Below are 27,500 nucleotides of genomic sequence, written 5' to 3'. Positions count from 1 at the left end.
TCACTAGGGAGATGTGAACGTAAGCCAAAATGAGAGCCCACTTCACACTACAGGATGTGTAAAATCGTTTACAGGATGGCTATACTAAAAAAAGAGACAATAACAAGTGTTAAAGATGTACAGCATATGAATGGTTGGATACGGCTGGAGTTAAACGGGAAGCAACTGCTAGTGGGTAAGGGTTTCTTTCTGAGGTGATGAAAATATCCTAAAGTTAACTGTGGTGATAATCATACAACTTTGTGAATATACCAGTGAACTGTATACTTTAAATGGGTGAACTATATCTCAAGCTGGTATAAAAATAAATACAACAAAAAAATTAATTTGCAGATTTCAAAAAAGAACTAAATAGGACTTCCAGTAATGAAAGATAGGCACTGTAATAAAAAAATTCAATGGAACCAGCAATTAGGAAATAAAAATTTAAAAGACCATTTACAATAGGACAAAACACATAAAGAATGAATCTATAAAAAAGCAGGAGACTTCCACAATAAAAAATACAAAAGTAGTGCTACAGAAATGAAAGAAATCTCAAATAAATGAAACCATACACCATTTTCATGGATTAGAAAATCCATATTTGCTAAGATGTCAATATTGCTAAGATGTCAACTCCACCTAAATCCACCTGTAAATTCAATGTATTCCAATCAAAATTCCAAGCGAATTTTTTAAAGTGGAAATTGACAAGCTGATTCTAAAATATAAGCAAATGCAGAGGTCCTAGAATAGCCAAGGTACTATCAAATAAACAGAGGAGTTATGCTACTAGGTATCAAGATTAGAAAGTTGCAGTAATTAAGACAGTCTGCTATTGGTGCAAGGATAGCAGAGCATCCTCACAGACAGCCAAGTGTGTAGCTGTGTTGCCTCCTTGTCTCCCAGTGATAACCCAGGTGGTGTTACAAAAATGAGTAACTTGTAATCCCAGCACTTTGGGAGGCCAAGACGGGCGGATCACGAGGTCAGGAGATCGAGACCATCCTGGCTAACACGGTGAAAGCCCGTCTCTACTAAAATATACAAAAAACTAGCCGGGCGAGGTGGCGGGCGCCTGTGGTCCCAGCTACTCTGGAGGCTGAGGCAGGAGAATGGCGTAAACCCGGGAGGCGGAGCTTGCAGTGAGCTAAGATCCGGCCACTGCACTCCAGCCTGGGCGACAAAGCGAGACTCTGTCTCAAAAAAAAAAAAAAAAAAAGAGTAACTGCAAGAGAAATTGGCCAACAAAACTGAAGAGGCAGAAATGAAATGAAAAGTAGCAACACTGAGTCAAACGTACATGGAGTTAGAGAAGAATAGCTGACTGGAAATGCTGACACTGCTGGCCTTTGAGGCACTGGAGGAACGGCCACAGGAACTGAGTGAGGCCGAAACTTATCAACATAATTGAGGCAAGTGGCTGTGATGAAAAGGATGAAGGTGTTTCAGGGAAAGCGATGCCAGCAACAAAACAAAACAAAACAAAACACAAAAAACAAACTTCACCTTGAAGGAACTCTTGAAGGTATTTCACAACATTGTAATCGCAAGGATAAAATGTTGGAAGCTGATCCAAATTTGGCAAGGAGTATGGCAATTTGCTAAAACATAGAAAAGATGCTCGCTCTATCATAAGCCATGAGAAGGTGGCAAGCACTATTTACACCACTCCTGATAGGATTTTTACATTTAAAAACTCTAATTCCCAATGTTTCTAATGCTTCAAAGTGCACTAATATTAGTTTTACTATTGTTTGATTTCCCTGTACATTTCTAACTGACAGAGTTTTTAACAAACATTTTTAAAGGTCATAGAACAATGTAATTTTGTAGCATCAAGATGACTTTGTGTGGTTTCAGCTTGCACATTTTTATGATGCCATTACTATGCAAAGCAGGGCTGCCTGATTTTAAAATTAATGAGTTAAATGTACCACTTAACAAATTAGAAAAAGAGCAGCCATAAAAAAGGATGAGTTCATGTTCTTTGCAGGGACATGGATGAAGCTGGAAACCATCATTCTCAGCAAAGTAAGACAGGAACAGAAAACCAAACACCGCATGTTCTCACTCCTAAGTAGGAGCTGAACAATGAGAACACATGGACACAGGCAGGGGAACATCACACACTGGGGCCTGTCGGGGGGTGGGAGTCTGAGGAGGGATAGCATTAGCAGAATACCTAATGTAGATGATGGGTTGATGGGTGCAGCAAACCACCATGGCATGTGTATATCTATGTAACAAACCTGCACGTTCTTCACATGTATCCCAGAACTTAAAGTATAATAATAATAAAAAAAGAAATGAGAAAAAGAATAACAGAGTCATCTTAAAGATACGTGGAAGAGAGTAAAGGAGAGACCAATGAAACAGAAAACAAAGACACAACGGAGAGACTTGAACAACTTGTTCATGAATAATCAAGAAAAATATATATTCTGGCCGGGTACAGTGGCTCATGCCTGTAATCCCAGCACTTTGGGAGGCCGAGGTGTCCAGATCACTTGAGGTCAGGAGTTTAAGACCAGCTTGGACAAAACCCCATCTCTACTAAAAACACAAAACTTAGCCGGGCATGGTGGTAGGCACCTAGAATCCCAGCTACTCAGGAGGGTGTGTCACGAGAATCGCTTGAACCCGGGAGGCAGAGGTTGCAGCGAGCCGAGATCGCACCACTGCACTTCAGCCTGGGCGACAGAGTGAGACTCTGCCTCAAAAAAAAAAAAAAAAAAAAAGAAAAGAAAAATGTTACATATTCTTACAAACTTTTATTACCTACTGTAGGAGGAGAATGTCAATGAAGAAAATTGCCACTGTTTTTAAATTCTGAAATATTTACGAATGTGTGAAGCAGAAACAGAGAGACATCTTTTCAGTCTTTGATACAGAAGCCACAAGGCACATCATCTCATTTCATCTAATGACCTGGAAGGCGTGGCTGTCACCTCCACGATGAGTAAATAACCCACTGCCCACGGCGAAGTGCTGCCCGGGGTCACACAAGTTAACAGCAGGAATGTGGCAACGTCACCGCTCCCGAGCATCTCCTAGGTGCCAGGCGGCATGCTATCCGGCTGTCTCAGGGGAAAGTGAGATGTGGCCTGGCCTTACTGTCCTGGGTCACAGGATCTTTCCCAGACTCGCCTGGGCGGGGTGAGCTCTGCAACCCAGGCAGCACCCATGTCCCTACCATCCCTGGAGGGGTAACCACCCCCACAGTCCATGCTCTGCCTAGCTTGGCTGCCAAACACCTTGCTGAGGACATGTGACCCAATGTGGTTGCCCATGGAGGTTATCACTTGTTACCTCTTAGGCTCATGCAGAAAAAGGTGATGGCTACATTTACCCTTAGGACCTATCAGCCGCCCTGAGGAAACACCGCATCCTGCAGCCACTGAGGAGTAAGTCACCCAGGAGGCTACTGAGGATGAAATGAGACAAAAGTGCCCGGCATGCGGTGGACACGTCCGGAGACCCGTGTTTCTGTACGGAAGCACGTGGTGCAAGAGCAGGGCAATACTTCTAAGACGGCACAAGAACAGAGCAATACTTCTAAGACGAGTCACGTACACGCTACTCTTCTGTGATTTCCACCATCCTTACCCCGTAACTCCTGGCGTTTATGGTCGGAACCCCAGTGAAACCACCATTTCCAAGGGGACTGTGACCGCTTATCATGACGCCTGCCAGCCGCTCAGACACTAACGACATCCTCTCATCCCCTTCTTGAAAAGTCCCGGCCGGGCGCGGTGGCTCACGCCTGTAATCCCAGCACTTTGGGAGGCCGAGGCGGGCGGATCACAAGGTCAGGAGATCGAGACCACGGTGAAACCCCGTCTCTACTAAAAATACAAAAAATTAGCCGGGCGCGGTTGTGGGCGCCTGTAGTCCCAGCTACTCGGGAGGCTGAGGCAGGAGAATGGCGTGAACCCGGGAGGCGGAGCTTGCAGTGAGCCGAGATCGCGCCACTGCACTCCAGCCTGGGCGACAGAGCAAGACTCTGTCTCAAAAAAAAAAAAAAAAAAAAAAGAAAAGTCCCCTGTCAGCCTGCGTGCAGTGGTTCACACCTGTAATCCCAGCACTTTGGGAGGCTGAGGCAGGTGGATTACCTTAAGTCAGGAGTTCAAGACTAGCCTGGTCAACATGGTGAAACCCTATCTCTAATACAAAAAAAAAAAATATGGTCGGGGGCAGTGGCTCACGCCTGTAATCCCAGAACTTTGGGAGGCCAAGGGGGGCAGATCATGATGTCAAGACATTGAGAACAGCCTGGCCAACATGGTGAAACCCCGTCTCTACTAAAAATACAATAATTAGCTGGGTGTGGTGGTATACACCTGTAGTCCCAGCTACTCAGGAGGCTGAGGCAGGAGAATCGCTTGAACCTGGGAGGCGGAAGTTGCAGTAGCCAAGAATGCGCCACTGCATTCCAGCCTGGTGACAGAGTGAGACTTGGTCTCAAAAAAAAAAAAAAAGAAAACAACAACAACAACAACAACAGCAGAAAAAACCTACAGCTACTCTAAGGCCCCCTATCCCAAGGCCACTATTTCTTCCTCTGTGCTTGTATCTCCCCTTCCCAAATAGAAACAGACTGGAAAGGTTGGCTGTGGTCTTCTGGGGAAAAAGTGAGAGGGCCCTGGAAAAACAGCAATTATGAAGTTTTTGTTTGTTTTTTGAGATGGAGTCTCGCTCTGCTGCCCAGGCTGGACTGTAGTGGCGCGATCTCAGCTCATCACAACCTCTGCCTCCCGGTTTCAAGTGATTCTCCTGTCTCAGCCTCTTGAGTAGTTGGAATTACAGGCACGCGCCCCCGTGCCTGGCTAATTTTTTGATATTTTTAGTACAGACAGGGTTTCACCATGTTGGCCGGGCAAGGCTCGAACTCCTGACCTCGGGTGATCCGCCCACCTCAGCCTTCCAAAGTGCTGGGATTACAGGCCTGAGCCACTGCGATGCCTGGCCGCAGTTACAAAGTTTGAAGTATACGCATGCTGGTAAAACCACACACCAGCCCACGAGGGAAAAAAACACGACTCCACTCACACACACACAAAACGCGGAAGCACCATGTACACCCAGGGCACCGCTAACATTTCTATTAGTCCTGCCCTTTCGCTGATAGTTGTTGAAAACAGACCTTTAATAACCTTTAATACCAGAGATGCCGACATGGGGGCTGTCACCAGGCCATCTCCTAACAGCCACACTCTCTCTGCCCTGGTGTTCCTTGACCCATGCCTGAGGTGCTTTGCTGGCAGCTGGGTCCTGGGCATGTGATCTAAATTGGGCCATGGGGTATAAGGGGCAGTGTGCTGGAGCTTTGGGGCAAAGGTCGCCAGCACACCTGAGAAGAAATTCCCCTTCCTACTTTTGAAGACAATGGGGAGAGAGAGGATGTGATGGTTGGAGAAGCAGTGGCAGCCATCCTGGCACCATGAGGAAATGAGTATGAGGATGAGAAGACAGAGAGAAGGAACCTGGGTCCCTAGCGATGATTAACTGACAACCTGCTGCTCCTCATGTGGAATAATAAAGATGCTGATTGCTTAACTCACTGTTCATTGGGTATTTTATCTTTTTACTTTTGGGCCAAAGCATCCTACGTTGTTCACACAGCAATGAGTGAGCCGATCCAGGAGGGAGCTAAGTCTAAGTATCCACAGCTAGACATCAGAAATGTTTCCGCTGTCACACAGGCCGACCCTCGAGGCGCACAGAACGAGCGTTTTGAAATGATTCATGATTTTCACATATGTGATAACACCCCCTCAAGTTTTCTCGCAGGGAGAGTTAAGTTTCATGATGAAGTTGTGAATACCAAGTACCACCACGGAGTAACCAGACAATAAGATCTTCTTGGAAGATGAGAAAAATACAATCTATCTTTGATCGTTTTTTTTTTTTTTTCTACGAATTGTCCACGACTCTTCCATATAGGGAATTTAAACAGATACGGGGTGCCTTTTCAGTCTGAACTGTATCAATAAAATAAAAATGGAGCCAGTCAAGGAAGTAACTTCTCCTGAGATAGCACTGTACCATGGAATTGTCAGAAACGAGAAGAAAAACCAGTAATTACATGAGATAGCAAGTATTAAGCAAAAGGACAGCTTGAAACAAAATACAACAGAAAGTTATTTCTGTTCCCTCTGAATAAAATACATATGCACAAGTGGCCGGGCACGGTGGCTCTCACCTGTAATCCTAGCATTTTGAGAGGCGGAGGCGGGTGGATCACCTGAGGTCAGGAGTTTGAGACCAGCCTGGCCAAGATGGTGAAATCACGTCTCTATTAAAAATAGGAAAATTAGCCGGGTATGGTGGCGGGCACCTGTAATCCCAGCTGCTCAGGAGGCTGATGCACGAGAATTGCTTGAACCCTGGAGGCAGAGGCTGCAGGGAGCCAAGATCATGCCACTGCACTCCAGCCTGGGTGACAGAGTAAGACTCCATCTCAAAAAACAAACAAAAACAAACAAAAAATACACCATATATATATGCATGCACATGAAAGAAATTTCACCATCGCAAAATATTTTCCTCACTGAAATGAAAGTTCTAAGCCTGTATTGTTTATACCAACATAGTTGCTGTGGAAATAGCTGTTTCAACATTAGGAACTCACAGCTGACTCAAGTAAGGTGTGGAGCAGAAGTCTTATTTAAACAGTGGCAGGACCCATAAAACATTAAAAAGGCAAACTGGGTGTGGTGAGTCAGAGCACCATATGTTTTAATGTAAGGGTCACGCATGTTTTCTTTCTGAGGCATGATACCAATAGGATGTTACTTTTTATTTATGCTATTTTTGGAACCCTATAATCATCTCAACAACTCCCCCAAACATCCTAGATTTTGCTGTCTGCTTCTGTCTACATCCAGCAACCTCCGTATTTTATTACATTCATTGTGCTTGGAACAGAGTTACTACGGTTCAGTCCTCACTGGCACATGCAGGATTATGGCACCAACCAGGGCACAGGCAGGATTTTGGAAAACTTCTGCATGTAATTGAGTCCATTAAATATAGCAGTACTGGGCTGGGTGAGGCCGGTCATCCTAGCACTTTGAGAGGCCAAGGCAGGGGGACTACTAGAGGCCAAGAGTTCAAGACCAACCTGGCCAACACAGAGAGACCCCATCTCTAACATAAATAAATAAATATAAAATAGTGTGTATATATAAATAAATAAATAAATAAATAAATAAATATAGGCTGGGCGCGGTGGCTCACACCTATCATCTCAGTACTTTGGGAGGCTGAGGCAGGAGTATCACCTGAGGTCAGGAGTTCGAGACCAGCCTGGCCAACATGGCAAAACCCCGTCTCTACTAAAAATACAAAAAAATTAGCCGGGTAGTGGCGGGCATCTGTAGTCCTGGCAACTCAGGAGGCTGAGGCAGGAGAATCACTTGAACTTGGGTAGCAGAGGTTGCAGTGAGCCGAGCTCATGCCACTGCACTCTAGCCTGGGCGACGAGCGAGACTCTGTCTCAATAAAAAAAAATAAAAATAAAAAATATCTAGATCTCTTTCTGGCAGTACTGATTTATTCACTAACAGGACATCACTTTCAGCATACGGTCTACCGTGTGCCTATGGCTTTATAAACTCAAGTGCAAAGTCCTCAGAGACCGTGAGGACCCAGGTCGCCTCTGCACCCAACAGCCCAGCTCCCCAGCTCCACTGTCAGGCCTCTCATTTGTTCCTGTCTTTTACGGGTCAGTTAAGAGCTTCCCAAACAATCCTAAAAACCCTCAGGACAGCTCCATCGAGAAACCATGTGGCTTGCCCGCACCTTCCCTTGGTGATGCCCCCCCACTCCTCTGCTTCCCCTTCCTACTTCTTAACTGGACATGGATGCACTTTTCTTTAAACACACACACACACTTTACCATGATTTTTCCTCCGGTCAAGCCAGAAATTTTACCTTTTGTACAATAAAACATATTCAACACGTTTTTTAAATGAGGGTGCTGTGTGGGGCTGTTTTAAAAGCCCACCTTTCCCTGCTGACAGTGAAGTGTTCTGTAAACAGAAGCCCAGATCCCCTCGGCAGCAGGCACTGCCTGGGGTGTGACCGCCCTCTCTGCCTGCACAGGAGAGCGATTCATACCAGCAGAACCGGAAAAATCACAGCTGAAAGCAACCAGGGAAGAGGCAAGGGCCAAGAGAGCAACGTAAAGGAGTTGGATTTTCTACTAGGTGAGTCACAGGAAACACTCCGGCCGCAGTCCGAGGCCCCAGAGGCCCTGCTCGCCCATCAGGAATGTAGGTCAAACTCCCAGGGGGAAGGGTGACAGCCCAGGCACCCAGGGCAAAAGCTCAAGTTCCTAGGAGAGCAGGGAGGCTGGCCAGAAAACAAGGCCTCCAATCGCCCTCCGGCACCAGCCCCGGCCCACCCTCCGACTAAGCGTCAATTTCCACAGACCGCCATGAAGCAGAACCGCAGCATGCTGGCCCAGCTCTCTCCTCTGTTCTGGACTGGGCCGTCCCACGCGTTTCTATCGGGGTTCACGGGATGACAAGTGGGGTTTACGTGTAAAGGGACAGATGGCTCACCCAGTTCAGTCGACACGGGGGACCCGGTGGCAATCTCACCGATCTTGGCCACTCCATCGTAGTAGGCTTTTCCTGCCAGGATCATAGCTAGACACGAAAGGCGACACACAAAATCGTCACTTAGACAAGGAAAGGAGGAAGCGACACAAGTGTTCTTCCAAACACCCCTCGGTCCCTTCTGGCTGCAAGGTTTGGGCCGTGGCAGGTGTGGCTCTCAGGAGGTAAGGCCTGTGTTGAGAGCTGCACCGGGGTGGAGGCCCCCCAGCCAACGGACAGTCACATGAGATCCTCGTCTCTGCCCAGCCCCGGGGAACCTTCAGCAGCAGGGGCTGAAGGTCCAGAGAAGGCTCTGCTTGCTCCTGATGCCAGTTTCAGAGTGGATGTGTTCCTAACGTTGAACTAGGGCTTTGGCTGGGCACGGTGGCTCACACCTGTAATCCCAGCACTTTGGGAGGCTGAGGCGGGAGGATTGCTTGAGCTCAAGAGTTTGAGACCAGCCTGGGCAACATGGTAAAACCCCACTTCTACAAAAAAAAAAATACATAAATTAGCCAGGCATGGTGGAGTGTGTCTGCAGTCCCAGCTACTTGGGAGGCTGAGGTGAGAGGATCGCTTGAGCCCAGGAGGTGGAGGTTGCAAGTGAGATGAGATCGTGACACTGCATTCCAGTCTGGGTGACAGAGCCAGATATTGTCTCAAAAATAAAAATAAAAAAAGAAACACATCCTCTCCAGCCAGAAATGTTTTCTGAGCTAGTTCTTCTCCAGCACTCCAGGTCTGCAACATTCTTAGTCAGGAGGAGTTGTGTGAGGTGGTCTAGGAGTCTGGTCCTTCGATGGCAGTGTTTCATTTTTCTATTGAAAAAGACATTTTGAGCCACAACCAATCAACCTATTTGTTGCCAGGAGAGAATATATGAAATTTGAAATATATTATCTTTCCAAAAAGCAATACAATTGTCTGAAAAAACAACTGAATCCTCTACATTTTTTTATTTTTTGGCAAAGATAGGAAAACTTTTATTGCTACAAGGTGGGTTCTAATTATCTTAAAAATAATACTGCCCCCTTCAAACTCATTCTGAAGACTAAATTATAACTACGTGACCTCCTGGGGCAAATTACTTACCCTTTCTGAAACAAAGGTTGCGCGTCCTTAAAATGCCCTAAGAATGTGAGCGACGGACGAACACATGGAAGCTGCTAATACACTTTTTTCACTTTACAATCTAGGTTTGAAGGTACTGAAGGTGTATGATACAGACCCAGATTGGTTACTGTAATTTTGGAGAAAAGCATTTATTTGGAATTTTACTCTAAGATTGGTTTCAGACACAGAAATCAGTTTCTCCTGGAGCTTTGGAGACCACACGGTTTTGGAGCTAAAGGAGCCCTTGGGAATCCTAGAGGCTACACCAGCTGCAATACCCCAATGTATAACGGGCAATTGTTTTAACAAGGTGGATTTTATTTTATTTATTTTTTTTAGAGGCAGTCTTGTTCTTTCACCCAGGCTGGAGTGCGGTGGCACAATCATGGCTCACTGCAGCCTTGACCTCCTGGGCTCAAAGGATCCTTCTGCCTCAGCCTCCTGAGTAGCTGGGACTACAGGGACGTGCCACCATTCCTGGCTAATTACAAAAAAAAAAAAAAAAAAATGAGGGGGCTGGGTGCAATGGCTTATACCTGTACTCCTAGCATTTTGAGAGGTTGAGGTAGGAGGATCACTTGAGCCCAAGAGTTCAAGACCAGCCTGGACAACATAAGGAGACCCCCATCTCTATTAAAAACAAACAAAAAAATTAGCCAGGCACGGTGGTGGTGGTACATGCCTATAGTCCCAGCTACTCAGGAGGCTGAGGTGGGAGAATCGCTTGGGCCCAGAAGGTCAAGATTGCAGTGAACCACAACTGTACCACTGTATTCCAGCCTGTTGCCCAGGCTGGTCGTGAACTCCTGGGCTCAAACCATCCTCTCGCCTGAGCCTCCCAACGTGCTTGGATTATAGTTGTGAGCCACAGAATTATTCATATGCAGGTCCAGCTGAAGGTATGAAAAGCCAAGACAGTAGTAATTTTTTTTTCTGGCAAATTAATCTACTTGAGGATTTATTGTAGAGTTAAAAATTTATGGCTGGGCGCTGTGGCTCACACCTGTGATCCCAGTACTTTGGGAGGCTGAGGCGGGAGGATCACGAGGTCAAGAGATTGAGACCATCCTAGCCAACATGGTGAAACCCTGTCTCCACTAAAAATACAAAAATTAGCTGGGCATGGTGGTGCATGCCTGTAGTCCCAGCTCGGGAGGGTGAGGCAGGAGAATTGCTTGAACTCAGGAGGCAGAGGTTACAGTGAGCTGAGATGGCACCACTGCACTCCAGCCTGGTGACAGAGTGAGACTCAGTCTCAAAAAATATATAAATATGTATTTTATATGAATACATATATATTATATATAAAATATAACTTATATACATATTTAAGTATATGTATATAAGTTATGGTTTTTACTATATATGTATCCAACTTTAGGAAACGCAAACTCTAGCTACTGTACTACTGTAAGACTCAGAATAACCTTAAAGTGTAAATGTAAAAAGAACAATAGCAATTAGCATTTATATATATACTTAGTGAATCCAGCCAATGATGTTGAGACATGGTTCGTAATGTCATCAGCCCGTTGCCCTAAGGGCAGCGGAGTGGAGATATTCTGGGACATACCCAAGGTCAATGTTGAGTAAGCGGGAAGGCACACAGCTCTGGCTGGGCACTTCACTTCCTCAGCTCTAAATGTGGTGCTTTCTGACTCTTTGGTCTCGGCTCGAACTAAGAAAGAAGTGGCTCCACCTAAAAACAAGGTGTGTAGCCAGGAAACTGTCAAGTTGTAAGACGTAACATCTTAGTATGAAGATTTTAAGTTGTAAAGTACTGATAATCTGAAAAGCAAATTAGTGGTGGAATGGTATGCAGAATTACACAATATTTAAACAAAATGTTTGGTTTGCATCCACACATGAAATCACAATTTTTCATTAACTGTTGACTTACATTGAAAACCATGTAACCTTCTCGGTCTTGTAAAATATCTTTGCTATGATAAGGCAACTTGAAAATTACAAAATTAGCCAGAAGAGATAACTAATACTTTCAAAATTTTGCCTCCCTTTTGTGAGCACATTAAGATATTCTCTACAACTTATTGTTTTAAGGAAAGAGGCATATTAGTTCTTTTTTTTTTTTTTTTTTTTTTTAAGAGTCAAGGTCTCACTCTGTTGTCCACACTGGAGTGCAGTGGTGTGATCATAGCTCACTGCAGCCTCAACCTCCTGGACTCAAGCGGCCCTCCCACCTCAGCCTCCTGAGTAGCTAGGACTACAGGTGCACGCCACCACACCTAGCTAATTTTTTATTTTCTAGAAACAGGGTCTCACTATGTTGCCCAGGCTGGTCTTGATCTCCTGGGCTCAAGCGATCCTCCTACCTCAGCCTCCCAAAGTGCTGGCATGACAGGCATGAGCCACAATACCTAGTGTAGTTCTATTTTAGTGGTTGGCCAATTACTTCCTCAGTCTAGACTAATCTATGCACATCTACCTGATAATTTTTCTTTAAAATATGGTTTCATTGGGTGAACATTCTGCTTAAAGTCTTTGGTGGCCTCCCACTGCCCGTGAGGTAAGGTCACACACCTCAGAGCCCACGGTAGATTTTTACAGTAATGGCCTTCCAGGAATCACACCTCCCAGAATTCCCAGCGTATGTGGTCCCCTACCCAAGTGGTGTGGCCATGGGACCCGCTTTGACCCACAGGTTATCAGCAAGCATGACTCCCACAGGGGCTTGAGAGGTGCTGGCACTGGGGTTTATATGCTTAGGACACCACTGCTATGGAGTGAAGACCGCATCTGGCCTCCTTGAAGAGGAAAGACCCCATTGTTGGGGGTGCATCCAGCCCACAGCCCCATACAGGCCACAGAAGACTGCAGGTGCAGGAGTGAGTCCCGAGGGTCTGGAGAACTGCCCTGCCTTTACAGGAGAAATAAGCAGCTGTTGCTGTCTGAAGCCACTATGTTTGGGGGCAGTGAGGTCGCAGCATGACACAGCATAACAAGCTCTGACGTGTGCATTCAAGTGCACAGTGATCTGACCCTATCCCGCCCACTCCCCAACAGTGTGCCACCCATGCCAGTGTGGACCCCAGGTCCTGGCTTACTTTTTTTTTTTTTTTTTTGAGACAGAGTCTTGCTCTGTTGCCAGGCTGGAGTGCAGTAGTGCAACTACTCACTGCAACCTCCACCTCCTGGGTTCAAGCGATTCTCCTGCCTCAGCCTCCCAAGTAGCTGGGATTACAGGTGCCTGCCACCACACATGGCTAATTTTTGTATCTTTAGCAGAGATGGGGCTTCACCATGTTTGCCAGGCTGGTCTTGATCTCTTGACCTTGAGATCTGCCCGCTTTAGTCTCCCAATGTGCTGGGATTACAGGTGAGAGCCATCGAGCCCGGCTGACTTGCTGTCTTTTATGCGTGCGGCAGTGTCTGCCTGCTGAAACCTAACATCTGGCAGCCAGCTCAGCTCCTGCAGGGCCTCCGCCCTGTTCCAGTCCACACCAACCCACACCACTCAAATTCTTGTGACACTGGTCGGTACAATGCTACTAGCCATTCACCTGTAGACCTGGATTCTTTATTTTTATTTTTATTTTTTGAGACAGGGTCTTGCTCTGTCTCCTGGGCTAGAGTGCAGAGGTACAATCACAGCTCACTGTAGCCTCGAACTTCTGGACTCAAACAATCCTCCCACCCCAGCCTCCTGATAGGTAGGACCACAGGCGCATGCCACCATGCCCAACTAACTTTTTTTTTTGAGATAGGTTTTTTTTCTTTTTTGAAGTTGAGTCTCACTCTGTTGCCCAGGCTGGAGTGCACTGGCACAATCTTGGCTCATTGCAACCTCTGCCTCCCGGGTTCAAGTGATTCTCCTGCCTCAGCCTCCCAAGTAGTTGAGACCACAAGCGCGTGCCACCACGACTGGCTAAATTTTGTATTTTTAGTAGAGACAGGGATTTACCATATTGGACAGGCTGGTTTCCAACTTCTGACCTCAGGTGATCTGCCCACCTCAGCCTCCCAAATTGCTGAGATTACAGGCGTGAGTCACCGTGTCCAGCTCCAGCTAATTTTTAATTTTTTTTGTAGTGATGGGGTCTCGAATTCCTGGGCTGAAGCTGTCCTCCTGCCTCAGACTCCGAAAGTGCTGGAATTACAGGCATGAGCCACCACGCCCAGCCTGCCTTGTGTTCTAACGTAACTGTGGACTGCACATCTAGCAGCCTCAACTATTTCCAAATTCTCACCAAGGTCTTTACTCATTTACCTACATTTCTCAATGGCTTCAGCAGAGGCACGACCAGATGGCCTGAGAAATTCTGGAAATACTTTCTGAAGCACAGAATACTCCCTCCCCAGGAGGTGCTAAAGTGGCGAGAGCCCTTTGGGGAGAAGCCTTGTTAGCAGGAAGCTAAGCTGTAGGCAGCTCACTGGCTCACCTTGTAAAACTCTGCAGCTCATGCTAGAAAGAAAGAAAAAAAAAAAGAGGCAGCTCATGCTAGAAAGAAAAAAACAAAAACAAACAAACAAAAAAAACTGCAGGTCACAGTGATTTCCTTCACAAGGACATCTAAAGCAATGACTTTGTGGCCTTGTGACTAAGCAATCTTTGAGGGAGAGTCAGAAGTGCATGGCTCTGGCTCTCTGGAGGACGGGGGCACCTGCAGAAGTCACGGGGACTGCTGGAGGGCAAGGGAGCAAAATCCCAGACCTGCTGCACTTCCTGCCGCTGAAATCCCCGAAAGCACAGCGAGGCAGAAGAGAGTGAATGAGCAGTTTACTTTTCCAGCGACTACACACAACGATGTTCCTCCTCACCCAGAGTTCACAGTCTAGCCAGCTCATGCCCCTTCCTGGGGCAGGTTCATGCTAAGCGTGTGTGAGGCCACAGGTTTATTTTCAAAATATCAACAGGGAGCAACCAAAGGTGTGGTATGGCAAAAAAATATACCTAAGAGGCCGGGCGTGGTGGCTCACGTCTGTAATTCTAGCACTTTGGGAGGTTGAGGAGGGTGGATTACCTGACGTCAGGAGTTCGAGACCAGCCTGGCAAACATGGTGAAACCCCGTCTCTACTAAAAAAACAAAAATTAGCCGAGCATGGTGGTGCACACCCATAATCTCAGCTACTTGGGAGGCTGAGGCAGAAGAATCGCTTGAGCCCAGGAGGCAGAGGTTGCAGTGAGCCGAGATTGCTCCACTGCACTCCAGCCTGGGTGACAGAGCAAGACTCTGAAAAAAGAAAGAAAGAAGAGATAAGAAAAAGATGTAAAACTTGATCTGAAGCTGCCTTCAAATCTAACTGTCAGAAACTACATTTCTACTTATGTTACTTGGTGACATAAGTAGAACCGTCGGAGAGGATGAAACTGGGGTCTGAATGTTTTGGGGTGACACTTGCTACATTTTGGGGGAGAACTGTCTTGACCATGTTAGAATTTGGTGATTGCCAGCATTTTAAGTTTTTAAGGTGATCACTGATGCGTTTTAATAACATTCGCCTCTCAGGAGGAAAATGCATATCAGCTTCCTACACGCAAATCTCTTTAACAACTCTGGTTCACAAAGACAGGCCAAGACCAATACTCAAGTTCATTTTAAATGAAGCATAGATTTTGACATGAGAATCTAAGTCCAACTGTTTAATTTAGACGTTTTTCCATTCAGGCTAAAAAAAAAGTTGTTTTTTTTTCTTTTTTGAGACAGGCCCTTACTCTGTTGCTCAGGCTGGGGTGCTGTGGCATGATCACAGTTCACTGCAGCCTCAACCTAAGTGATCACTCCGCCACACACTTCTGAGTAGCTGGGACTACAGGCGCGCGCCACCACGTTCAGCTAATTTCATTCAGGCTAAAAGTAATGTTTCTCATGTTACTATCAAAAGTGACACATTGGGGGAAAAAAAGATGAAAAACGTGATACATCTAAAAACAAGAAATTTTTTTATATACATAAAAGGAGAGTAATTTCTGTGCTATAGGACATTAACTTATAAATGTCTTATGTACACATTTTATATATGTTCGTTTACTAAGAATTTGGTTTAAAAAGCAGAAAGCACGGTTTTATAGTTAAAAGACATCACTTAGAGTAGCCTCGCTTTCATTCAATCGACCTGTTTCAAATACGCTAACATCATTGTGTACGGTCATTGCAAAGTTGTGTAGATTGCATTCGTTGTAAACAATTTTTGCCACTTAAAAGTATTTAAAAATTCAATACTAAGCATTTGAAACTAATTAAATATTTACTGAGTGGCTTTATATATAATCAATTCAGAAAAAGACTTACCATTTACAGCTTTCTCATAATTTTTCCCCAGGTTTATTAAATTTCGCAGCCCAGGATTGAACTGTTCCATAACATTCTGCCAAACAAAACACACAAATTAAACAAATGATAAACCGAATCATCTTCAGATTTTGTTGCTGTGCGGTCCAGGATAGCTATGGACGCCTAACAGCACAGTCTACAAAGTGATGAATGCTGACGCAAAAACCATGAAGAACACCTATTCCCTTACCCAGTGGAACAGGGCTCGCAGGAGGCAAGGTGCCCGTAACCCTGGCAGTTCTCAGTTTCCCAAGGAGCTGCCTGGAATCTGCTATAATCGGAGTAGGCAGCAGGCATTCATGTCCCTACCATACCCTGCAGGGACTGTGGGCCTGGCATCCTCTTGGGTTTGAGTGGATTGCTAATGGTTCTCATTCTAGTGTTAAGGAACGCCAGTGCAGGATCAGCTATCTGTATTTAATTACAAAGGCAATGTTTTGAATAGATTTCAATAAATTTCTATCCATTGAATAGAAATTTCCAGGAATTTTTGTTTTTACTTTGCCTAATTATAGGGGTGTGGGCGGGGAGGGACATGGAAGGGGGCGTTGGTAGCATGTTGCTGATGGCCCCAGGACACAGGCCTGCATGGAAACTTCTTTCTGGGTGTCCCCGGCATTTTTCTTTTCTTTTTTTTTTTTTTTGAGATGAAGTCTCACTCTGTCACCCAGGCTGGAGTACAGTGGCGCAATTTCAGCTCAGTTCAACCTCCGTCTCCCGGGTTCAAGCAATTCTCCTGCCCCAGCCTCCCGAGTAGCTGGGATTATAGGAGCCCACCACCACACCCAGCTAATTTTTTTTTTTGAGATGGAGTCTCACACTCTTGCCCAGGCTGGAGTGCAGTGGTGCCATCTCCGCTCACTGCAAGCTCTGCCTCCCAGGTTCATGCCATTCTCCTGCCTCAGCCTCCCAAGTAGCTGGGACTACAGGCGCCCGCCACCACACCCAGCTAATTTTTTGTATTTTTAGTAGAGACGGGGTTTCACCGTGTTAGCCAGGATGGTCTCCATCTCCTGACCTTGTGATCTGCCTGCCTTGGCCTCCCACAGTGCTGGGATTACAGGCGTGAGCCACCGTGCCCAGCTGACACCTGGCTAATTTTTATATTTTTAGTAGAGACAGGGTTTTGCCATGTTGGCTAGGCTGGTCTTGAACTCCTGACCTCAGGTTATCTGCCCACCTTGGCCTCCCAAAGTGCGGGGATTACAGGCATGAGCCACCACACCCGCCTCCCTGGCATTTTTCCAGTGATTAGTTTATTCACTGAGGGAATGTGGAGTAACTACCATGGGCCAGACCCTGCACATGCAGCTAAGGATGAGACGGCACAGTTTCCCTCTCACAGATTTCATGGTGCAGGCCATGGCCAGGTTTCATTTTAACACGTGTTATTCCTGTCTCACTAGAAAGTCATAAAGACAAATGCTAGAATAAGTATAAGACAAACAACTATTTGGGATGTGGGTCTAAATTTTAAAATACTCTAACTTTGAAGTACAGACAATAAGTCATTCCTATGGTACTCAGACTTCACGACTCACAACATGTGGCGATTGTGTTTGTTCCGTCCAGGAACAATAAGCTTCACGATATTAATCACCCCAAAGAGATCATTCAAGTCTCATCGACTCCTTCCCCAAAAGCATACTCCATTTATATAGATGACCGATACAAAAAAGAATGAACTACTAGGCAACATTCAAAGAGGCAGGTGCTTTACACACATACCCTTCAGAATAAATGAATCAGGAGGAGACGGGGAATAGGATGACTCTTGTTTTTAATCAAACAGTGATAACGACAAAAAACAACCCATGCCTTGACCTTTCCATAGCCCTGGTCTTACACCCAAGAGCACTTTCAACTACGCTCCTATTTTTGTATTTATTACTACAGTTTTGAATATATATATATATGTATTTAATATTCTTGATTTTTTGATTTTGGAGAGTAACTGCAGCTTCCTACGACAGCAGATGAGGTCTTGGGTCTCTATACCTCTCGGTCTTCCTTTCCAGGGGACTTTTTGTGCAATTAGATGGCAATTTCCTGATGAATCTAGAGTCAGTGTTCATTATGACTTTGTACTAAGGCTGACAGTTCCTTTTCTCGGTAAAGCCTGGCTATTTTTCCTGGGATGGATAATTGTTTCTTTCCACCCCGCTACTTTTGCTTAGTTTTCTGTTTATCTACCTTAAACTTGTCCTCATGCCGTATTAGACTTGGCTGAGGCCTATCGGTGTTATTTTTCCAGTGTATAAAACTCTCAGCTAATCGCCCATTCCGTTTTTCCCTCGACTTCCTCTGAGGACTCTCCACCACCTTGCTCAGTGTGGCTTGACTGTCACGGTCGCCCTAGCATGGCCCTCCTGGTGGCCTGTGGCAGGACTCTTGTCAGCCAGGTCCACATCTTCCTCTTTCTCCAAAATGGAGATCACGCTCCAAAAATGATCTAAGAACTGACACGTGAGAGGTAAATCTGAGTCCCCATGTGTCTGAAATTACCTTTACCTTGACATTTGTTTGCTGTTTTGCTGAGTAGAGCCGAGTAGATTGACACTAGTTTCCTTAGAATTTTTAAGACATCACTTGGTCAGGCGTGGTGGCTCATGCTTGTAATCCTAGAACTTTGGGAGGCTGAAGTGGGAGGATCACTGCGTGAGCCCAGGAGTTCCAGACCCACCTGGACAACATATCGAGACCCCCATCACTACAAAAAATAAAAACAATGAGCCAGGTGTGGTGGCTTGTGCCTGTGGTCCCAGCTACTTGGGAGGCTGAGGTGGGAGGATCACTTGAGCCCAGGAGTTTGAGGCTGCAGTTAGTTGTGATTGCACCACTTCACTCCAATTTGGGTGACAGAGTGAGGCAATGTCTTTAAAAAAAAAAAAAAAAGAGACAGCGAGATATTGCTCCACTGTCTTTAGCATCTGGGTCTGCTGAAGTCAGCTGCCAGTTCTTCCGATGTGACTTTTTTTTTTTTTTAAAGCTTATTTCTGGAAGCCTTCTCTTGATTTCTGTGTTCTGAAATTGCACCATGGTCTGTCCCAGTGTGTGTTTTTTAAAAAAATTTATTTATTTTACTGGATACTCAGTGGGACCCCTAGCCATGTGGAAAATTATGTTCTTCAGGTCCAAATATCGTTCCTGTTTTATTTCTTGTCTCTTCATTCTTTCTGGAACTCTGATGAAGATTTTATATATCCTGGATTTATTCTCTACCCTTTTTTGATTTTCTGCTTTCCGTATTTTTGTTCTACAACTCAAACAGATATCCTCAACTTTATGTTCCAATTCTATTTTTTAAATTTGATATACCTTAATTTCTCAGAGCATGGTCATGTTTCTCGATTGTTTTGTTTTGGTTTGGTTTTTGAGATGGAGTTTCACTCTGCTGCCCAGGCTGGAGTGCAGTGGTGTGATCCTGGCTCACTACAACCTCTGCCACCCAGGCTCAAGTGATCCTCCTGCCCCAACCTCCCAAGTAGCTGGGATCACAGGCATGCGCCACCATGCCTGGCTAATTTTTCATATTTTTGGTAGCGACAGAGTTTCGCCATGTTGCCCAGGCTGGTCTAGAACTCCTGAGCCCTAGCAATCTGCCCCCCTTGGCCTCCCAGAGTGCTGGGATTACAGGTGTGAGCCACTGCGCCCAGCCTTTTGATTGCTTCTTTTTAAAAGTACCCTCCTGTTCTTGTTTTATAGACGCAGTATCTTCTCCTGTCTAAACTGTAATTTTTTGGTGTGTTTTATTCCAGTTCCCATATCATCTCCTGATTACCTTTTACTGTTTGATATCCCTGTCTTTCATGTTAGAAACTCTCTTCAAACGTGTGGTGATCCCTGATGGTCAGTTCGTATTTAGGAGCGCAGCCCGTCACTGCCAGCTGGAAGCTGTGGGTGTGTGCCCAGGGTAGTGGTTGACTTGTTGGCTTCATTCCGAGCGAATGGCCACTCTGTAGTCATCAGGGGCCACTGGGCTTCTGCTGAGAACTTTCTAATTTCCTGTCATTGGGTGGGGGACAATCATCGGATGGTCAGCTTTCCCAGTCAGGAAGGGGGCCGGGATTGGACAGTGCGCAGCTGATTTTCAGGGAATTCCTCTGTTTTCAGCTCAGAGTTCTGCCTCCTCCACCCTTGGCTGCTGTTTCTAAGTCTAGAGCACCTCAGATTATCCTGAGGTTAAATCCCTGCTCCGCCAAGCAGAGGGAGCTGCTGGTGGTGGCTGGGGTATGGGAGGGAAGCCAGGAGCTCCGCCACCCTGTGCACCACACTCCGATTCCCACCCCCACCTTCTGCGGCCCAGTCCTCAGCCTCTGTGGCCCCCAGGGTGAACGGCTCAGTTCCCATCAGACTCCGTTCCCCAGGTTCTTCAGGCCCTCTGAGGTCAGTGAGCACACTCTGTCCATTTTCTATCACCCCAGATTCCTTTGGGTCTCTTGTCAGTGGATGTTTCCCAGGTCTTTTTGCACTGTGGATTTATTGGGTTTTGTTTTTAATTCCTTTGCCATCATTTTAATGGGTTCTCAAAAGGAAGAAAATAAAATACACAAGGTGTCTCTCCCATGCCTGCCTGGAAGCCCACTCACCTGGTGTCACCAAAGGCAGTCAGGTGCTTGGCACCTACGCACAACCAGTGGCCAGGAAGCCCCAGAGCCAGCGAACTCCCCCATGATCCTCTCTACAAGCTGGCGAAGCCTCAGTACGTAGCCACAGCTGCTCTTTTTATTTTCCTTGCTTTTCTTTTTTCTTTCCTTCCCTCCCTCCCCTCTTCTCTCCTTTCTTCCTTCTTCTCTCTCTTTTTAAGATAGGGTTTTGATCTGTCACCCAGGCTGGAATACAGCAGCATGAACACCTCTCACTGTAGCCTCAAACTCTTGGGCTCAAGTGATCCTCCTGCCTCAGTTTCCCGAGTAGCTGGGAGGTATGTGCCACCATGCCCAAGTAATTTAAAAATTTTATTTTATTTTAGAGACAGGGTCTTGCTATGTTGTCCAGGCTGGTATGTCCACAGCTGTTATTTCTGTCATCTCTTTTCAATTCTTTTGTTTTGGGGCTTTTTATTTTGAAATGGTTTAAGACTCATAAGAGTTGTAAAAATAATGCACAGAGTTCTCAGGTATGCTTCCTGAAATGGTATCTTCTATAACCATAGTATATTATCAAACCCAGGAAACTGTCACTGCTACAGTACTATTAACTAAACTACAGGTCTTATTTGGATTTTCCCTCTTTTTGTGTCACTCATTCTTGGGGGAGGGTTTCATCATTTCCTTTTTCTTTTTTTGAGATGGAGTCTTGCTCTGTTGCCCAGGTTGGAGTGCAGTGGTACGATCTCAGCTCACTGCAACCTCCACCTCCCGGGTTCAAGCAATTCTCCTGCCTCAGCCTCCTGAGTAGCTAGGATTACAGGCACGCACCACCACACCTGGCTAATTTTTGTATTCTTAATAGAGATGGGGTTTCGCCATGTTGGTGAAACTCTGCCTGGCCAGGTTTCATCATTTCTATGAAATTTTATCATACATGTAGATTGCTACGACCATCACCGCAAGTAAAATACGGAACTGTTCCACTAACACACATGCCTCTTTTGTGCCACTACTTCATAATCACGCCCTCCTCACCAGTCCTCACCTCTGGCAACTCCTGAGCTCAGTCTATGATTCTGTCATTGTGAGAATGCTATATAAAAGGAATCATGGCCGGGCGCAGTGGCTCATGCCTGTAATCCCAGCACTTTGGGAGGCCAAGTTGGGTAGATCACCTGAAGTCAGGAGTTCAAGACCAGCCTGGCCAACATGGCAAAACCTCATCTCTACTAAAAAATACAAAAATTAGCAGGCGTGGTGGCATGTGCCTGTAATCCCAGCTACTCAGGAAGATGAGGCCGGAATTGCTTGAATCTGGGAGGCAGAGGTTGCAGTGAGCTGAGACTATGCCATTGCACTCCAGCCTAGGCGACAGAGTGAGACGCCATCTCAAAAACAAAACAAAACAAAAAAAGGAATCATGGGAAGCCGAAGAGGGTGAATCACAAGGTCAGAAGATCGACACCATCCTGGCCAACATAGTGAAACCCCGCCTCTACTAAAAATACACGAATTAGCTGGGCGTGGTGGTGCCTGCTTGTAATCCCAGCTACTTGGGAGGCTGAGGCAGGAGAATCATTTGAACCTAGGAGGCGGAGGTTGCAGTGAGCTGAGATTGCACCACTGCACTCCAGCCTGGTGACAGAGCGAGACTCCATCTCAAACAAAACAAAACAGAACAAAAACAAAACAAAAAAACGCACAGAAAAGGAATCGTATAGTACGTGGCATTTTAAGATTGCCCTTTTCACCCAGCACAATGCCTTAAGATGTATCCAAGTTGTTGGATGTAGTTTGCCACTTTTTTTTGTTTTTTGGGTTTTTTTTGCGATTAGTATTCCATGATATGGATATATTAGTTTGTTTATCCACATACTTGTTGAAGAAGACCTGGCTTGTTTCCAGGTTTTTACAATTCTAAGCAAAGCTGCGATGAGCGATCACGTACAGGTTTTTACGTGAGCTTACGCTTTCATATCTCTAGGATAACCTGGGGGTTCAATGGCTGCATCACATGGTAGGCACATGTTTAACTTTATAAGAAACTGCCAGACTTTTTTTTTTTTTTTTTCCCCAGAATGGCTGCACCAGTTTACATCCCCATTAGCACTCTGAGATTTCACTCATTTTCAAAATCTGATAATTTCATTAGCACATGGCTACTTTCTAATTAAGAGGTATTTTAATTTAGTTTAAAGATATTGAAAATTCTTACAGGCCACGCGTGGTGACTCATGCCTGTAATCCCAAGCACTCTGGGAGGCCAAGGGAGGTGGGGTGTTTGAGCCCAGGAGTTCGAGACCAGCGTGGGCAACATGGTGAAACCCCATCTCTACCAAAAACACAAAAATTTGCTGGGCATGGTGGTGGGTGCCTGTAGTCCCAGCTACTCAGGAGGTTGAGGTAGGAGAATCGCTTGAACCCAAGAGACGGAGGTAGCAGTGAGATTGTGCCACTGCACTCCAGCCTGGGCGATAAAGCGAGACCCTGTCTCGAAAAATAAAATAAAATTCGTATGATATTCTAACGAGGCTGGATGTAGGTAAAAATATACGAAAACTGACAGAGAGCTGACCCTGCTCAATAATGTACAAGCACCACAGAAAGCAGCCCAGATCTGTTCTTTCCTGCGGATATTCCTTCTCCAAATACAATACGAGGAAGGTCTCATTTGATTTCCTGATATATTTCTTTACTTTTTTTTTTGAGACAGAGTTTTGCTCTGTCGCCCAGGCTGGAGTGCAATGGAGCCATCTCGGCTCACTGCAACCTCCACCTCCCGGGTTCATGCGACTGTCATGCCTCGGCCTCCCGAGTCACTGGGATTACAGGTGCCTGCAACCACATCCGGCTAATTTTTATTTTTTCAGTAGAGATGGTGTCTCACCATGCTGCCCAGGCTGGTTTTGAACTCCGGACCACGGGTGATTCACCCGCCTGGGCCTCCCAAAATGCTGGGATTACCGGCATGAGCCATCACACCCAGCCAATTTCCTGATATAATTCTTAAAATGTTCACATATAACCCTAACATCTTAAAATACCAAGAACAACAAATTAATGAGAACTTCCACAGTTAACACCATACACAAATCCCTATCCAAATGATTCTACCAGAGAGGCGTTAAAAAAAAAAAAAAAAAAAGTTCAACTAAGACTTGAGACTAGGCTGGGCGCGGTGGCTCACGCCTGTAATCCCAGCACTTTGGGAGGCCAAAGTGGGTGGATCATGAGGTCAAGAGATCGAGATTATCCTGGCCAACATGGCGAAACCCCATCTCTACTAAAAACACAAAAATTAGCCAGGCGTGGTGGCGGGTGCTTGTAGTCCCAGCTATTCAGGAGGCTGAGACAGGAGAATCTCTTGAACCCAGGAGGCAGAGGTTGCAGTGAGCTGAGATGGCGCCGCTGCACTCCAGCCTGGCAACAGAGTAAGGCCCTATCTTAAAAAAAAAAAAAAAAAAAAAAAGATTTGAGACTACAATCAGCTTGTAGCCAACACTGAGTTTTTAAGCTTGAAAAGTTTCAACATATATACTTCTTTATTACTGTACTTAGGTTCAGCTACAGAAATGTTTTCTACCAGAAATTTTGGCCCTTTTTTTGAGACGAAGTCTCGCACTGTCGCCCAGGGAGTGCAGTGGCACCATCTCGGCTCACTGCAAGCTCTGCCTCCCAGGTTCATGCCATTCTCCTGCCTCAGCCTCCCGAGTAGCTGGGACTACAGGTGCCCACCACCACGCCCGGCTAATTTTTTGTATATTTAGTACAGACGGTATTTCGCCATGTTGGCCGGGATGGTCTCGATCTCCTGACCTCGTGATCCACCCACCTTGGCCTCCCAAAGTGCTGGGATTACGGGCGTGAGCCACCGCGCCTGGCCAATTTTGGTCTTTTTAACAGTGGAAAACCCATTCCTATATTGGCTCTTGGCCATTCATGTAGTTTTTTTAGCTGAAGTACATGTTATTTTTAAACCCGGGGACAAAAAAGCAATGCTGCCTTTGTATTCCAAAATCTGTAAAGTTGTATAGTGGTTGTGGATGCACTTGTGAATGGAAAGGGTCCTACATTTTCGGGGAGAGCTGTAGTTGAGGCAAAGGTCAGTGCTAGTGCAAGGCTTGTGAAGACCTGAATTGTTAAACAGCCTACAATGTTAAGAGTCATCAGGAGTAATGAACAAATCCATTTTAATTTAAGTTTGGCACTAAGAATTAAAGGGCTTAGGATACCAAGTGAATCTTAACAAAGTGAACAGAAAAAGTATGAATGGGGCAAGCAGCACTGTTACTAAAAAAAAAAAAAAAAAAAGCAAAAGCTTAGTCTGTCTCCACCGGTTACTGCCTGGCAAGGAGGATACTCTGCCAAACTGGTTTTCACCAGAATGAGTTTCATTTCCATCCAGGGAAGGGCATGCATAGTTATGGTTGCACAATACATTCTAAGCTAATGGTAATATCACTCTTCTACTTGTGCTGAGTCACATACAAAGAAAGCTTGCTTGGTTCTACCGCAAAACCTTAGCGATATTAGAAAATTAGTGATTAGCTATTCTAAATAAAATGTTGGAGGACAGTCCCCCTGGAACCAATACGCACTTTCCACAAGATTTCTAGCTGCCCTGTTTACCTCTGCATTTCCCCTGCCACTGTAGAGTTACAGATCATAATTATGAATTATGATTATGAGAAATGAATGATGCAATCTTACGATGGTTTTAACTTCCTTAGCATTTCGACTTTTCATAACTCATTTTTAAAATAATTACCAATATGGAACTATGCATAAATTGTATATTTATAATTAACAAAGTATACATTAATTCAATTATGACTAGCCAGATAAGCTGAGTGGACTTTACACTTCTAAGAATTAGTTTCTCTTTTAGTTTCTTTTTTATTTATTTATTTATTTATTTTTTGAGATGGAATCTCGCTCTGTTGCCCAGGCTGGAGTGTAGTGGCGTGATCTCGGCTCACTGCAAACTCCGCCTCCCGGGTTCATGCCATTCTCCTGCCTCAGCCTCCTGAGGAGCTGGGACTACAGGCGCCTGCCACCACACCTGGCTAATTTTTTGTATTTTTAGTAGAGACACAGTTTCACCATGTTAGCCAGGATGCTCTCAATCTCCTGACCTCGTGATCTGCCTGCCTCGGCCTCCCAAAGTGCTGGGATTACAGGCATGAGCCACCGCGCCCGGCCCTCTTTTAGTTTATTTTAGTAGTTCTCTATAGGCCGGGTGTGGTGGCTCATGTCTGTAATTCCAGCACTTTGGGAGGCGAGATGGCCAGATGACCTGAGGTCAGGAATTCGAGACCAGCCTGGGCAACATGGTGAAACCCTGTCTCTACTAAAAATACAAAAATTAGCCAGGCTTGGTGGCAGGCACCTGTAGTCCCAGCTACTCAGCAGGCTGAGGCAGGAGAATTGCTTGAATCCGGGAGGTAGAGGTTGCAGTGAGCTGAGATGGCACCTCTGCTCTCCAGCCTGGGTGATAGAGCGAAACTCAGTCTCAAAAAAAAAAAAAAAAAAAAAAAAAAGTTCTCTATATGCACAAGGACAAATTATTTGATATTTCAGTGCTTTTTCTCAGCTAAAAGTATAATATTTATGATAAATAAACATTAAAAGTGATTTAAGAATCTATAAGTAAATATGCAGTTCTGTGGCTTATATGTCTCCTTGAAATTTTATATATTATTCTATACAATCTCATACAAATTAACCGATATCACAAATGTTCAAACCAATCAAGGCACATTCTAATGTCATGTGGCAAAAACAGCTGTAACAAGGGTTAACTGAGGATATGTCGAGATCGATTTTGGGTTTTTTTTTTTTTTGAGAGACAGTCTCGCTGTCTCCCAGGCTGTAGTGCAGTGACTGGTGGTGTGATCTCGGCTCCCTGCAACCTCAGCCTCCTAAGATCAAGCAATTTTCGTGCATGAGGAGTAGCTGGGATTACAGCTGCCCACTACCATGCCTGACTAATTTTTGTATTTTTACTAGAGACGGGGTTTCACCATCTTGGCCAGGCTGGTCTTGAGCTCCTGACCTCAGGTGATCCGGCCGCCTCGGCCTCCCAAAGTGCTGGGACTACAGGCGTGAGCCACTGCACCCAGTCAAGATCAATTTTTTTTTGTAGGAAATCTTGCTTCCTTCTTCCTTAAGTGTTGCTGGAAGCTGCTGTTCCTGGACTAACATCACCAATACTTGATCACCCGCTCTTCCTTTAGGGAAGGTATTAGTAAGCAAATCTGGCATGGAGACAGCTGCCTGTGGGCTAACAGATGGTCACAAGAGTCATGCTGTTCATACCCATCATGAATTTGGAGCACAAGCCAAGTACAGAAAAAGTAGACAACTGAGATGTTTCTCTCTGAGGTATTGAGTTAGATCAGAAATATTCACTGAAATATATAAACCCACAAAAATGCCTTTTGTTGGTCAAATACAAGTAATGTTTTGGTTCTCTACTGGTCTATATTAGCTATTTTATCAGCTATCTTGCATTATGTATTAGTTTGCATTATCTGTAACTTATAAGATGCCATCTCAATAGCAATGGGCCTAGAAGGTGTGGGGAACTTGGCAGAAAGAAAATCTGGCCTTTAGGCCAGGCGCGGTGGCTCAAGCCTGTAATCCCAGCACTTTGGGAGGCCGAGACGGGTGGATCATGAGGTCAGGAGATCGAGACCATCCTGGCTAATACGGTGAAACCCCGTCTCTACTAAAAAATACAAAAAACTAGCCGGGCGAAGTGGCGGGTGCCTGTAGTCCCAGCTACTTGGGAGGCTGAGGCAGGAGAATGGCGTGAACCCGAGAGGAGGAGCTTGCAGTGAGCTGAGATCCGGCCACTGCACTCCAGCCTGGGTGACAGAGCAAGACTCCATCTCAAAAAAAAAAAAAAAAA

General features: G+C 45.4%; 1 protein-coding gene across 1 annotated transcript in view; it reads right to left on the bottom strand.

Annotated features, from left to right (window-relative positions):
• Nucleotides 1–27,500, bottom strand: part of BAIAP2L1 (BAI1 associated protein 2 like 1) — a 112,125-nt gene that overhangs the window by 56,942 nt on the left and 27,683 nt on the right. The window contains exons 2-3 of the mRNA XM_025381225.1: nucleotides 15,954–16,029; nucleotides 8,553–8,639 (exon numbers count right to left, since the gene is read on the bottom strand). Of these exons, the coding sequence (XP_025237010.1) occupies nucleotides 8,553–8,639; nucleotides 15,954–16,029 (163 nt within the window). The remainder of the gene's footprint in view (nucleotides 1–8,552; nucleotides 8,640–15,953; nucleotides 16,030–27,500) is intronic.

Source organism: Theropithecus gelada, chromosome 3, assembly GCF_003255815.1.
Source record: "Theropithecus gelada isolate Dixy chromosome 3, Tgel_1.0, whole genome shotgun sequence".
In the NCBI taxonomy this organism is placed as follows: domain Eukaryota; kingdom Metazoa; phylum Chordata; class Mammalia; order Primates; family Cercopithecidae; genus Theropithecus; species Theropithecus gelada.
Note: the sequence above shows the minus strand (reverse complement) of the source record. Positions and strands in the feature narration are given on the sequence as shown.